The sequence below is a fragment of the Antedon bifida genome, chromosome 9 (genome assembly GCF_963402885.1).
Source record: "Antedon bifida chromosome 9, ecAntBifi1.1, whole genome shotgun sequence".
Taxonomy (NCBI): domain Eukaryota; kingdom Metazoa; phylum Echinodermata; class Crinoidea; order Comatulida; family Antedonidae; genus Antedon; species Antedon bifida.
Genome location: NC_136234.1, coordinates 13,943,053 through 13,957,340, shown reverse-complemented (window position 1 = coordinate 13,957,340; position 14,288 = coordinate 13,943,053). Strand labels below are relative to the sequence as shown.

The 14,288-nt window shown below is 34.8% G+C and overlaps 3 protein-coding genes across 3 annotated transcripts in view; 1 reads left to right on the top strand and 2 right to left on the bottom strand.

The window, feature by feature from the left end:
- LOC144851879 (uncharacterized) overlaps positions 1 to 2,638 on the bottom strand; it is a 29,350-nt gene extending 26,712 nt beyond the window's left edge. Inside the window, exon 1 of the mRNA XM_078709530.1 lies at positions 2,270 to 2,638. Coding sequence (XP_078565656.1) covers positions 2,270 to 2,515 — 246 coding nt within the window. The 5' untranslated portion in view covers positions 2,516 to 2,638. The remainder of the gene's footprint in view (positions 1 to 2,269) is intronic.
- A 2,928-nt stretch (positions 2,639 to 5,566) lies between these two features.
- On the top strand, positions 5,567 to 6,905 carry LOC144852963 (uncharacterized). The gene has a single exon (XM_078711017.1). The coding sequence runs from the start codon at positions 5,615 to 5,617 to the stop codon at positions 6,809 to 6,811; it is 1,197 nt and encodes a 398-aa protein (XP_078567143.1). The 5' UTR covers positions 5,567 to 5,614; the 3' UTR covers positions 6,812 to 6,905.
- On the bottom strand, positions 6,869 to 14,267 carry LOC144851642 (nuclear exosome regulator NRDE2-like). The gene is made up of 9 exons (XM_078709205.1): positions 14,087 to 14,267; positions 12,920 to 13,280; positions 11,320 to 12,371; positions 10,818 to 10,954; positions 10,348 to 10,474; positions 8,595 to 10,220; positions 7,852 to 7,961; positions 7,685 to 7,756; positions 6,869 to 7,564 (listed from the first exon to the last, which is right to left on the bottom strand). The coding sequence occupies exons 1-9, from the start codon at positions 14,160 to 14,162 to the stop codon at positions 7,424 to 7,426; spliced, it is 3,702 nt and encodes a 1,233-aa protein (XP_078565331.1). The 5' UTR covers positions 14,163 to 14,267; the 3' UTR covers positions 6,869 to 7,423.
- Positions 14,268 to 14,288: the final 21 nt, after the last annotated feature.

Genomic DNA, 14,288 nt, shown 5'->3' with positions numbered 1-14,288 from the left:
ATTTGCATGTGACAGAATGCAAATGACTGTACACAATTTATAATAATGTATTTGACAAAAAATACCACAGAATTGTCGGTTTCCCCCACATTTACAATTTCATCCCATTCTAAAAATGACTAACATGTCCATCTGTTGGGAAATCCAGACACTCTCAAAGTGCAAATGTAGGTACATAATTGATAAAATATTACATATAGTACAGTACCTAAGTATACAGTAGATTAACCCTAACTACCTAATGTACTTATCTTGGTCAAAGGCAGTACAGCTAGTCTTTGTGTATTAGAAATAACTCACTCAATCGCAAATTTATGAAATGCTACTGTATACTAATGTTAAATGTTGCCTCTTTTGATCTTATTGTATTATTCTATATTGTGCTGCCCTTTGGTGACTATCGTATGCTACATTAATGCTCTGCGCCGTATACTGAATGTCTCTAGAAGCTGTAGTGCCAGTATGATGTTTATTAAACATGGCATCCTTTCTTTTAATGAGTATATGCGAAAATCTATCTATAGTTTCATGCAACTTACAGTACTGTATGTTGAATAGTTGTAATATTCTTGTTGCTTGTGTTTGCAAACATATTTTCCATAACAAAAAAATGCATTGTAAATGGAGAAGTATCCTATATATTTAGGCTTAGAGTTTGCGAATTTTCTTTTTCTGTTTGTACGTTTGTTGATATGGATGAAATATTTCCGAAATAAAATAAATTAAGTCGTATAGAAACTTTTTACAGTAGTATAGCTACCTATATAAACCTACAATATATAAATATACCTGTAATAAAATGAACATAAAATACATACAATAGTATGTGTATTGTAAAACATACATCAATATCCTGCATGTTCACAGTTTTATCTTCTAGCAATAAAATTTGCAGCTTTGCAATTTGTATCTTAGAGTATACTCATAAATAATGTACAACAATAAGAAGATTTTTAAGAGTGTTTTAAATCAAAATAGTGTATTGTTGACTGTAAAAATACTACAGTACAACCTGTTTTATCTAAAGGCCATGTCCGTATCTGCTATATTACCCAAATTCTATAAGTTAAATTACAATGTTCTTTACCTTCCTTTAGAGTTAACATAATGCAATCATACTAATAATGAACCACTTTATACTGTAGATGTAGTGTACTGAAATCAAATTGGAGTAGGCCATTTTGTAGTTTTAATAATTCTAATTACTTCCTTAGAAAAGGAAATGATCATTTTGGAAAAACTGTTACCGTCGTATTTATTGTATTGTTTAGGAGAACTTTTAGTGGAGCTTTTAATCGAGGGAGGTGTTTTATTCAAGGGAGGTGTTTCTTTTTTTGGGTGTAATCTAATGTGGTAACATGAGAAGTAATAAAATACAGTAAAAATTGTATCAAAATGCTTGGTAAATTGTAGATCGATTTATTTAAAGCGGGACATATATCAGAATAAATACGGTATGTGACATTCAAACTGATTTTCAGGAAAATCAATATATTGATGGCGTCACAAATCACAATCAAGTTACCTTATATGGGCAGAAATAAACATGGCCTCTTTTTCTCATTGCTTAATTAATTGCTTTATTTGTAGCCAATACTCCATAAAAACAACCATCAACAGGATTAATAATTATACATCTATTGTATACAACATACCAATGGTTAAATAATACTAAACATCATAGGTCACAAGAAGTCGATCGATAACCATCCGTTATTCAAGCGTAATCAGGCAGCTTAAAAACCTGAGAACAAGGCTTATAAGATTTAAGCATAAAGGTATCCTGCTCAAGCAGGTGAAATTCAAAAGTCTTGGTTACCTTAGGGTACATTTTGATACTCATCAATAATTTTCTAAAAACCTATTTGGCAGGAATGTTCTTTGTTCCTCGTATTTTCACCTGGAATAACTAAGCAGTTGTGAAATCAGTGTGATTTGTCATAAAATTGTAATCATTCTTAAGATGAAAATTTTTTAGATTTTTTTTTATTGGTGGTTGCCCAGTTCAACAGTTCATGTTCTGGTAATGTATAAAAAAACTTACAATTAAACTACTACAACTTTTGAAGTTGTTTATATAATAACGGTTTGGATGACAATACAATGCAAATAAAATGTAACAAAACAATAAATTAAACAAAAACAACCTATAGAAGATCCTATCTATCAAAGACCTAGACCTTGAAGTGATTGCCTTAAGGGATTAGATGTGCTCACATACTGTACAACGGTAAATTTGTAAACAAAAAAATATAATAATATAATATACCTCGCACTCTTCTATCACCCATTCACCCCCAACGGAATGTTTGACAGGGAGGGGGTTCCGGTTGGCACTGTACAACACTCTGGGTGAAGTAAATCCATTCTCCTTGCGTCTTGTTTTCATTTTAACCGAATCTGCAGTCCATGATTGGATGGGTCTAGGCTGGTGTCTAGGCCTTGATGTAGTCATCTTTACTTCACCCCCATTCATACCATCCACACCTGTAAATTGGCTTTTGAAGCTCTTCATTGTTAACTGTTGTTGAGATCGACTAGCTAATTACAATCATTATTGATCTAATTGAAACATATGCTCCGACATCAAAGAAGTTTTCACCTTGTTGTTTCTACGAAGAACGTTCAGTAAATACAAACACTACATTTGAACCTTCAAAAAAGACGGTTCATGAATAGAGAGTTTCTATTATGTTAAATATATACACTTTATAAAAGTCTGTTGACAATCGCTCGAGCGTAACTTGTTTTATGCAATCAATCGTTTACAAAAAGTTTACGGTCTTTCTATAGTAAGATATCCAAGTTAAATTCTAAGCTGGTGCCTTAATAATTCCAGTGCTTTTGTATGTTTAAATAATCCCAGTACATCGTACAATGATGTACTATTCCTGCTTTTGAAATATTCCAGTGCTGTATGTCCTAATACCAAGTCTTACAGATATGCACAGATCTACCATTACCAGAACTACCATTACCACTGTATAAAATAAAACTATACAAAGTAATTGGTGAAAGATCCAAAAGAGTTTAAGCCCTCCCACACTTTTTTTCAAACACCAATAGAAAACAAAGTTTAACAAAAGAAGCCCAATGGGTACAATGTTTTAAATGGAGCCTTTATTCTCGACACAATACCTCATAATACAGATTAAAAAACAAAAGCAAATGAATTAGGCGGCTATTCATTCATGGATGAAACGTAGTAGACTAAAATAATTAACAGGTTGACAACAACCAGATTCAACCTGTGACTGATTTGTGTGAGGTTGTATTCACCTGCCAATAGGCACCCAGATGTTGCTAGAATTAAAAACTTTAATAATTAGCTTTATAATATACCTTTAACTCTGTTTGTTCTACATGGTTTAAATACATAATTTATAGGTACAGTGTGTTGGCTCTTTAGTAGTCTTATGAATAATAGATATCTCCTATTATTACCTACATATTTAGATAATTAGTTTTCTGATACACCTTTTTGTTTTACTTTGTTTAACATTTGTTGGATTTATCATTGTTAGATATGAAACTTTGTAGGAAATATCTTGTGTAGGCTCCTCCTATATAAATCATATATTCCCTGAATTCAAAGTTTTCCAATATACATTTACACTAGGTAATTAATTTGTTATGCAGGTGTTGAAACAAAAATGATTTGTTGAATGCAATTCAAAGATTTGATCTTACAGTTTGTATCTGTATGCATTATCTTATGTAAAGTCCATTAAATGATACCTCTGTAATCATCCCCAGATCCTACCTCCTGGATTAAAATGCTTTGACAATAGTGCTTTGTATTCCTTTGGTTCATTCCTTTTGTTTAAATGTGACTGAACATTTCCAAGAAACTCTGAGGTTATTGTTGTTAGGTTAGGAATGAATGAATAATTAACCTTTTTTAAATTAAGTGGTTGTGGTTCCAACTAACAGCAATGTACAAAAAGTGTAATGGGATTATGTACAAAAAATATCTATTGATCATAGCTGATGGCTATTTAAACAAAAACCACAAATACAAATAAAATAGGTTACCGCAATCAAAACATTGGATTGTGCATGGTCTAGTCTGCTTTGTTATTAGTAGTGTAGTAGCCTGTACTCATTCTTTGAACGAATGAAATGAAACGTTGGTGTTGCTTATAAGGTAACTATCCTATTTAACTTGCTTCTACAAGAGAACAACTCATGAAACACGTGATATTTCATATTCTCTCTTTTAAACTTATGTATAACAAGTCATTGATTTCATTTATTGATGGATGGCATTGAAATTTATCTGTCAAAGCATCACTTCAGGTTTTACTTTATACTGCTAATAATAGTACAATAGCAACAACTGCTATGCTCTTCCAGGAAGCGTGTAGGCTACCATAACTAGGTCCAGGGCCGTAGCCAGGATCTGTCAAGGGGGGGTTCGGACACTAAGTATTTGGGTCGGCAATTCAAATCGGCAATTCATTTGCAACTCTTAGAACTTTACAGACACGTATCGCTCGAAGTACGCTCATACAGGGAAGAAGGTACTGTATGAGTTATTCCGAACGAGTTTACGAATTTTTCAATTTACGAACAACTTTTTGTACTGTGGGGCACGTATTTGGACGATTTTCGGAGATGAGGGTGAGGTATTGGGCATGTCGGGGATGGGGGTTCGCAGTCGGTTAAGGGGGGTTCGCTGTAAAGGGGGGTTCGCTGTAAAGGGGGGGGGGGGTTCGCCCGAACCATAAACCCCCCCCCCCCCCCCTGGCTACGGGCCTGAGGTCTAGGAGAAGTTTCCTACTTACTAGGCCTACATGTCCCTGGCACCAATTCCAAGTGCAGACTGGGCTAACAAAATTGTTTACCTTTAAATTCTTACATGGATAAAATAAATCGAAGGATGCTAAAGATACTATGTTCTGTATAATAAATTAGATCATAAATAGACATAAAACGGAAACTAATAGTTAAGCATACTTAAATGTGTTTAGAACTTACTTTAGTCTACTATTGTTCCCGTCGTCTGCTGCTGCTTGAGAAACTTACGGAAGAGGGCGCCATATAAATGTTATTTTAAAAAATCATATTAATATTTTCAGGCTTTATAATAATTATTCTCTAATTTAAAGATCAATCGAATTCGAGGAAAAAGCATTCTGGGGTTGTTTCTTCGTTTCTTTCAATTTGAATAATATATTCAATATAACTGTTGACCTTTATTTTATTTATATCTATTCACGCACTTCTCGTTATTTTGTAGGTCAAGTCTAAATCGCCTCCCTACACACTGTACACTCAGACTTAACTGTTAATATACACACACTACTCTGTTACTTTCAGATATACCTCTTAGAAAAAGCAAGTTAAAAGGCAAAATTGTTTTAGTAAATGTAATTGATAATTCTTTATTCCTTGAGTACATTCTAACAGTCGGAAAGCCACTCATGTTAAAAGCTTTGAATACTTCTCTCTCTGATCTCTCCTAACAGAACTATGCGTCGCGCATACAACGTACGATCCGCGTTGCGTATTTTAGTATCGCGTCGTTATGGTTACATCTCTTTTGTACTGTAAACATCACATTCAAGAGATGGTCACATAATTATTATGTAGGTTTTTATTGTCAAATCTAATGTATAGACGGAAACCAGATGGTGTGTTAACAAAACCACAGCGAAAAGTGGTAGGCTTTTCTACTCTTCGCCTGCTGCCTGTTGGAGAGAAGCAAAAACGGAAGAACCATGTCGCGCAAACAAAACCTCTGACAGATTTTTTTGAGTCTGAAAGTTTCAATAATTCGGACGTAATTCATAAACGGAAACAACGCGATTTTGAAATAACAGAACGAGAAAGAAATAAACCAGCGTCAGAAAAACCAGTTAAAGTTGATTGCGACTTTGATGTGGATTGGTTCTCTGGTTATACTATCAGATTTCCGCCACCCATTTCCATCAAAAAAGGTTGTCATCAAGCAATCAGAAGACCACTTGCTCTGAGCTTCGGAAAGCAGACCGTTTCAGATGTCAACGAATGGAGCGATAAACCGTTTAGTACTCTCGATTTAGACTATAAGAAAGCATTCCCGTTGCTTTTGAAACGAGTATCAGAAGCAGAAGAGAAAGACTTGGTCTTTGTAAAAACTGAAACCAGACGACATTCCATTGTCACAACTGATTACATGACGGGAAATATTTCTCTGACAAATAATTCTGGAAAGGAAACTAAATACCATGTGTTTCCCCTTTTCTATGAGGAATCAGAATCGAGTTCGTCTGGATCAGACATGGAATATCAATCATATCATTACAATCCTGAAAGTAATGACAGCAATGATGACGACGATGATGGAAGTCGGCCAACGGGATTAATTGCATCAAAAGAATCATCTGAAGAATCTATAATAGAAGAACCCGCTCCACCTGGTTGGCCAGCAGGATGGAATCCAAAAGCACGGCGATCATCAATAGCTGGTGCTCCGAAGCTTCAGAAGTCAAACGAACCACGAGTCGTACGACGTACATCGATGGATTATGGAGGGATGCCGTTTTCGTTTCGTATCCCGCCTGCAATGGAGACACTTGAAGAAGACTCAACGAGCGACGATGAACCAAAAATTAATAGAGAAGACGAAATTGGTTTATTTTGCCATCAAGATAAAGATTTTGACATCAAACACGCTGAGGAAACGATGGAACATCTCAACCAAAACTTGGAAACTTTGGAAAACTTTCTGAAGGATTATAACTCTATAAGTACAATATCGAACACATCGATATGCTCGGTTTTAAGTACGACTACGAATGAGGCTGCAGCAGATAGTGTTGAATAAGAGAAGAATAGAAATAAATAACGCAGCAACACTGTTTATATTAAAGAAGTAAAGTACTCCTGTATATTTTTGGACAATAACAAGAATAAAACATCTTATAAATATATACAGTACAGTATTAGGATTATTAAATTCATAATGTTCACTTTGGTATAGCAATATTTCTTTTTCAGTTTTATCCGAATTTTCAAGTTCACAAAATAACATAAAATCAACTTTTTTAATTGAATGAAGTTGTTTGAAGGCTTCACTTTTATCTGGAGTTCCTCTAATGTGAATAACCTAGTTGTTTGGAGACTTCACTTTTACCAGGAGTTTTGTAATGTGAAGAATCTAGTTGTTTGAATGCTCCACTTTCATCAGGAGTTCCTCTAATGTGAATAACATAGTTTTTTAAGGCTTCACTTTCATTGAGAGTTCTTCTAATGTGAAGAACCAAGTTGTTTGAAGACTTCACTTTCATCAAGAGTTTTATTTTTTTCAAATTAATAGCAAAGTTTGAAGACTTCACTTTTACCAGGAGTTCCTCTAATGTTTAGAACCTAGTTGTTTGAAGACTTCACTTTCATCAGGAGTTCTCAGTTCTTCAACTGGTACTCTAATTCACAGAACCTATTTGTTTGAAGACACCACTTTCATCAGGAGTTCCACTTCTTCAATTGGCACTCTAATGTGAAGATCTTTTTCCATTAAGATATCCAAGATGTTTTGCAGTTCATCTGGAAAGTATCGAACAGCATCTAGATACAGAACCTATTAAAAGTAAATAAACTAAAATCAATTTAAATACTATTGCTTGCTTTTTAGATTCAAATGTTTCAGGGAAGAATACAATATAAAAAACAAATACAATCATATCGATAAATTACACACCTTAGCCCAGGGACAACACTGTATAGCCCGAAAGAATAATGACTTGGCCTTTTTCATGTCCCCACGACAAACCTTAGAAAAATGAAAGAGTTGTTACTGTATTATGTACTGTATACTTCTACTTTTAGAAACGAAATACGATTAATTTGTATATTGTAGCATAATACCTCAAACTGTATAAACATTCTCCATATGAGTACACTATGTCTGGTAGCCCGATCAGAAACAGCCTTCATGAATAAAGAACGTATTCTATGTGTTATTCCAGTGTTGATGTCTATAGAAAACAAAATAAACAAATTAATAGAAACAACCAAAATATTTATTAGATGGGCTATTAAAATAAGTCAATTACAAAAGCATAAAGGCTAGATGAAAATGATGATTTATTGCATATATATAAATTCAACATACACAAAATTAATTGTTCTAGACGTGACCACAGCTAAATTTGCAGTACACCTTCTTAATCTTACCTGATGTTTCAGTAGACTCCTTAATCTTACCTGATGTTGCAGCAGACCTCCTTAATCCTACCTAATGTTCCACTAGACCTCTTTAATCTTTACCTGATATTCCAGTAGACCTCTTTAATCTTTACCTGATGTTCCAGTAGACCTTTTTAATCTTTACCTGATGTTCCACTAGACCTCTTTAATCTTTACCTGATGTTCCAGTCGACCTCTTTAATCTTTACCTGATGTTCCAGTAGACCTCTTTAATCTTACTTGCTGCTGCAGCAGACCTTATTCTTACCTGATGCTGCAGTAGGCCTCCTTAATCTTTATCTGAGGTTGCAGTAGACCTCCTTCATCGTTATCTGAAGTTGCAGTAGACCTCCTTAATCTTACCTGAAGTTTCAGTAGACCTCCTTAATCTTTATCTGAAAAGTGGACCTAATAAATCTTACCTGATATTGCAGTATCAAGCTCCTGTCTTGATTTAGCCAACATGTTGTCTCTCGTCATCTCAGCTTGTATGCTATAAAGCCATACCACTGGTGAAACTGATGATTGTAAACTCCCATCAAAATACCTTCGCACTCTACCGATAATCAATGACTTCATCTCAAGCGAAATGAACAGCTGTAAGAATACATCACTGCGAGGAAAATCCAAAAGCCCCCTCTGTATGATAGTGCGAATCATTGTCAATGGCGTTGGGTTTCTTAGTATGTGATAAATCACAAGCTTTATATAATTTAGAAATATATCCTCATAATGTTTTTGTAGAGTTGTGGTGAATGAATCGACATAAGTGTCAACAAATTCTCTCTTCTTGGCAGAATGAATCTTTAGAAAAGAAAGGCTTTCTTCAAAGACAACAGTGGCTGCTTGTAATCCAACAGTAATGTACTGGAACCACGCATAACAACACACATACTCAAGAAAATATTCTAAATCTTCTGATTCCTCTGAGGAAACCAAAGCACTCTTGTATGTTTCCATTTTAGCATCCAAATTCGTTTGAAATCCTCGTCTTGCTTTCAAAATGTCAAGAGCAGATGTTTCATCAGATTCTGGGTTTGAAAATACTTCTGAACCTTGACCTAGCCATGTCAATACCTTAAGAAGTCGATCAATTCCATCATTATTCATCTTTTCTTTCTTGTTGGTAATGAATGATCTTACATTAGCATCCAAGTCCAGTTCCAAGTATGTATAAGATGCGACTAAGCTTGGTATAGAGTTCCTGACTTCTTGACCAGACATAACCTGCCCACTCATACCAAGAGCAGTTCCTATAACTCGTCGAGCTTCTTCCACATTTCCAAGATTCCACTCCAGTTTGGCATAAGCTTCCCAGAGTAAAAGGTTATTTCTGTTGACCTCCTCCTTCAGAATACATTTGGCAAACTTTCTGACATCCTTACAATGCTGTTTAAAAGCTTTCTTCTTTGATTTGTCATCATTTATGCTACCATGGTCAAACTGCTCGTATTCAAATTTGATCCAAATAAGTAGCAGAGTAGTCCGTTTGTTGGAAGTGAAAAGATGTAAAGATTGAGCCAAGACATTTCTGACAAATTGTTTAAATGAACCAATTATTCTAGGTGGTGTAAGCTGGTTTGATTCAGATGTCGATCCAACACCCAGTGGAGAACAGTTGTTGGTGACTCCTACCGATAACTGTTTATAGTCATAGTTTATTGGGTCTGTTAAGGAATAGTTAGACTTCAAAAATATTTGGTCAGTATGCTGTAACGCATACATAGAATGTCTACAAACTTCATAATCATTGGACGATCCAAATGTTGGGACTGTTACCCCAAGGAAGCGTAAAAGGTTCAGAAGAAGTTTGTACTGCAATTCTTCTGACTTGATCTTAAAGAGAAATGGACTGACATCATCAAAGACTACCATTCTCTCTGGATCTTCACAATCATCTTCTGTTATATCTTTATCTGGATCAGGTTTCCATGGTAGAAAATGTCTTTGCTCTCTAGCGGTCTCCAGATAAACCCAGCTTTGCCAGGTATCAACACATGATTCTGGAATCTTGTCATCCTCTATTTCTTCATCAACCTCACTTACTTCTAAAAGAATAAAGCGTACTGTAGGTTTTGAAGCAATATATAAAGAACATATTTCATATTAGCTTAGAGCTTCAAAGGCACTATATTGACAAGGAGGGGGAAAAATAACTATGTATTAAATGCATACCAGTGGAAGATGGCACTTGCTTCCACCCTCCTTTTTGCTTCATTTTCATCCATGAGTTCCAGCCATTAGCACCTTTCTCACCGAATTTTGGTTCTTCACTGTCCCAAAATGTCTCCAGAAATGCACTCTGCAAAAGGAAAGATAGACATTTGAATTTAGTTTATAGCATGGTGTCTTGGTTCATATTTGTTTATAATATAGTGGTAATTTTTCGTTTACCCATTTGGCTAGAAGGAAGGTTGCTTTGTCTTAAGATATTAAGTAGTTTCAGTGAAACACTGTATATACAAAGAGCACTGGGGAGAGACAAGAACTGTCATTGTAACTATTGTCAGGGCATGTCTCTCCAACAAGGAACCACCAGAATTTATTTTTAGAGAGCCAGTCAACATTTTTAACAGGCTCATTTTAATGGCTCAACCTTGCGACTGTCGTGGGTCCTTTTGTAAATGCTTCTCGAACTCTCTTACTTGTTCATTATGCGGTGTTGTTGCATCAAGTTCTTGGGATCCAAATAGATTAAACTCTATCATTGCTTGGTAACAGCATACAGCCTTTTCAGTATAGCCACTTTGACGAATAACCTCACATAACTGACAGAATATACCTACAAATAAACAAATTTACTTTCTTTACTTAATGAGTGGCCGAGCAAGATTTTGTTTAACCTTCTTTACAAACAATTAAGGAAGGGAAAACTGAATCTTAAATGTGGATCAATCTTAATTTACTGTATATATGATACAGTATTAGAAAAGATAACCACCCCAGGGCATGTTTCAATTGTAGATTTAAACCTTTCCAGTACAATTTTGTTCATTTGATACCCTAATGTATCTGTACTTTTATGGCAGATGCCATGTGATAAATAATCTGGATAGAAGTACTTGAATTAAACATATAAAGTAGGTGCAACGAATTTAGGCTACATTCAAGCACAACTACTGAAATACAATATGAACAATAATTCACCTAATAAATGTAGGTCAGTGTTTGGTAAAGGTTTATGCGTGGACACCTGACCTTCCATTATTGCAGCCAACTTTCCAATACATTTTCCATAAACAGATAATACCTTATTAAAGGTGAACGTGGAAAATTGTGACTGAACAAACATTAAGTAAGCATTCCACAACACTGGATCATTTGGGTGCTGAAAAATCATTTTGTCCCAATGCTCCTTTAATTCTTTACTATTCCATATTTCCATACAGAGTTCAACATGCTCTAATTTTAATTCTAAAGATGACGGGTTTGTCGCAATTGCTCGTTCTAAAATGGCAATCTTCTTCTCCAGAACAAGTCTACTTAATTTCCGACGTTTATCATCGGTTTCCCCACTAAAATAAATACTGTGTCCACGTAACGCAATTTCATCCTGAAACTTAACAAATCGCATCCAAAGTTTAACATCATTTGGATTTTCTCGTAATTTTTTGTTGTATTCTTCTGTCTGTTTTGTGATCAGTCCTTCCCATGAATCAAATCTCCCAGGTTCTTTATCGTCTTCCTTTGAATCGTTGACAGCATGGGGAGTTTGACCGAAGAGGTAATACTGAGTAGCTTTATCATGAATTTTTAACGGATCAACTTCATTGCGATTAAAACCTATTTCAGATTCCGAGTTTTCAACATCAGCAATATTTTCTAACGGAATAAAAGTATCAGTAGGTAGTTTCTCGTTTCTGATCAAACATTTTTTATTGCGACCAATTCCTGAAAGATCAACTAAATCTTCTTCATTCATCAAGACTTTCACGGATTTCTTGGAATAGTAGCGGTCATCATCAACCTTCTGCTTCTTACTTTTTTTCGATTGTTTATGACTATACCAATTTATTTCTTGCTTATGGTCAAGTCCGAGGCACGACGATCCCAGTCTTTTATAAAATGCTGCGTCAGAAAAATGTACAGATTCAAAACATAGATTGTTCTTATCGGCTTTTGTGTCTATGCAACATGCGTCCAAAGCCTTAGGCCCAAGATCTTCTATCCACACACATTTACATCCCATTGCTGGGATACTAGAAAACACAATTCAATAGCGCATAATTAATTATCATATTCAGAAAACACAAATCAATAATGCATAATTAATTATCATATTCATGTGATATATATCACAATGGACACATGAGGAGAAATTGAAATGATGTAAAGTATTATTTTATACATATATTTTGTTAATTAATTTTGTTTTTTATCACTAATTAAAAACTTTTAATGATTCCTATTAACACAATACAATTATTATAGGCAGCACCTAAATTGTTTTTTCTGTAATGGGGCAATTATGTTTTAACACTAGGGTCAACTTTATTCAGGAGCTACCTCTAATAAAGGGACACTTTGTTGGGTCTTTAATAGTAGTTCTATTGTATAACTACACTATCAAACTAGTGTGACGTGCCCAAGTATGGTAGTGATATGCCCAAATATGGTAGTACAGTAGTATGACATGTCCAGATATTGGCACGTCACATTTTGTTTTCACATTTCAAAGTTTGATAGTATAGACAGAGCTTTATATACAGTAGTAGAATTTTCTAATTAATGTTCACATTCATCATACCTCGACTCATCTTCATATTTACTTGAAGTGGATTTTTTAGATCTGACTGGATGTTTAGATTTACTCTTCTGTCTATCATCTCTATCTCTTTTCCTGTAATCTTCATCACTATCATGTTTATGTTTCTTCTTCTTCTTATGTCCTTTTTTTCCATCCCTCAATCGATCATTTTTCTGTGAATGTTGCGAATCTTTCCTTTGTTTGATTGCTCTTTCATCATGATGCTTATCCTTCTTCCTCTTTGTTGCAGGTATCTGCACCGTGTCTGACTGACTCTTTTCTAATGACTGGTAAACTTTGCTTGATTGCTTGTCCTTGGAAGTGGCGGGAAAACTTTCATTTATCAGCCATCTTGAACTTTCTAGAAAACAAACAATTACAGTTTAGTTCACATCTTTTGTACAGAGAGAGAATGAAATAAAATTTGTGATCTCAATCTAAAAAATAAATGTAAGTTACTAGTGTTATTTATATATATATATAGACTTGCACTGATGAAGGGCCCGAAGGCTCTGCTAACTTTTCTGGCTGTTTTACTTTATCGTTTTGATTTAGCTTTTCGCTTCTTTTTGTATCTCCATTGAGATCCAGCCACTGATACCCACAGCATTGTCATTTTTTTTAGTAATTTGCCTTTGGATTTATTGTTATTATATATATTTATAAATAAAATAGGAGTACTCAATAATTTTCGCAGAAAATTAAAAACTACGTAAAGTACTTTTCAGTATTATTACCCAAAGCTCGATAAATTTAATGATCATTATATCCTAGGCCTACATTGATAAATAATGCAAGTGTAATAATTATTCATTATAATAATAACTTAACGGAATAAAATGTTAGTTATAAATATAAAATAATTTAGGCCTAGGTAGGCATAGTTTCAATTTGAAATTGCGCAAGGATTTATAGTATTCAGCAGAGCGATTCCCTAGCCCTCTTCCCTTTAGTTAGTAGTAGTACGTAGTACTAGCCTAGTAGTAGTTCCTCATAAATAGACATACTAGTACTAGTACACTCTCACAGACAGTACTAGGTGGCAGCCTACTACTAGGCATATCATATTGAGTTGACTGTGTCGAGAAAGTACGCCTAGCCTATACTAGCTAGGCCTAGTAGAGGCTAGCCTACCTACCTAGGCCTAGCTATAAATAATCAGCTTACCCTCATCTTTTCCACTTTGTTTTTCATCTAGGCCTACTTTATTTATTGTTTGTATATTAATAGCGCTTGGAAACATTGTGAAAGAAGGTCGTAAACTACATTAGGCAATCTAGTAAGGCTAGGCCTCTACAGATAAATGTATCGGCCGCGGCAAACGACGTGTGTGTACCGACGATGCTCTTCGTGTTGTTTACGTTTTGTG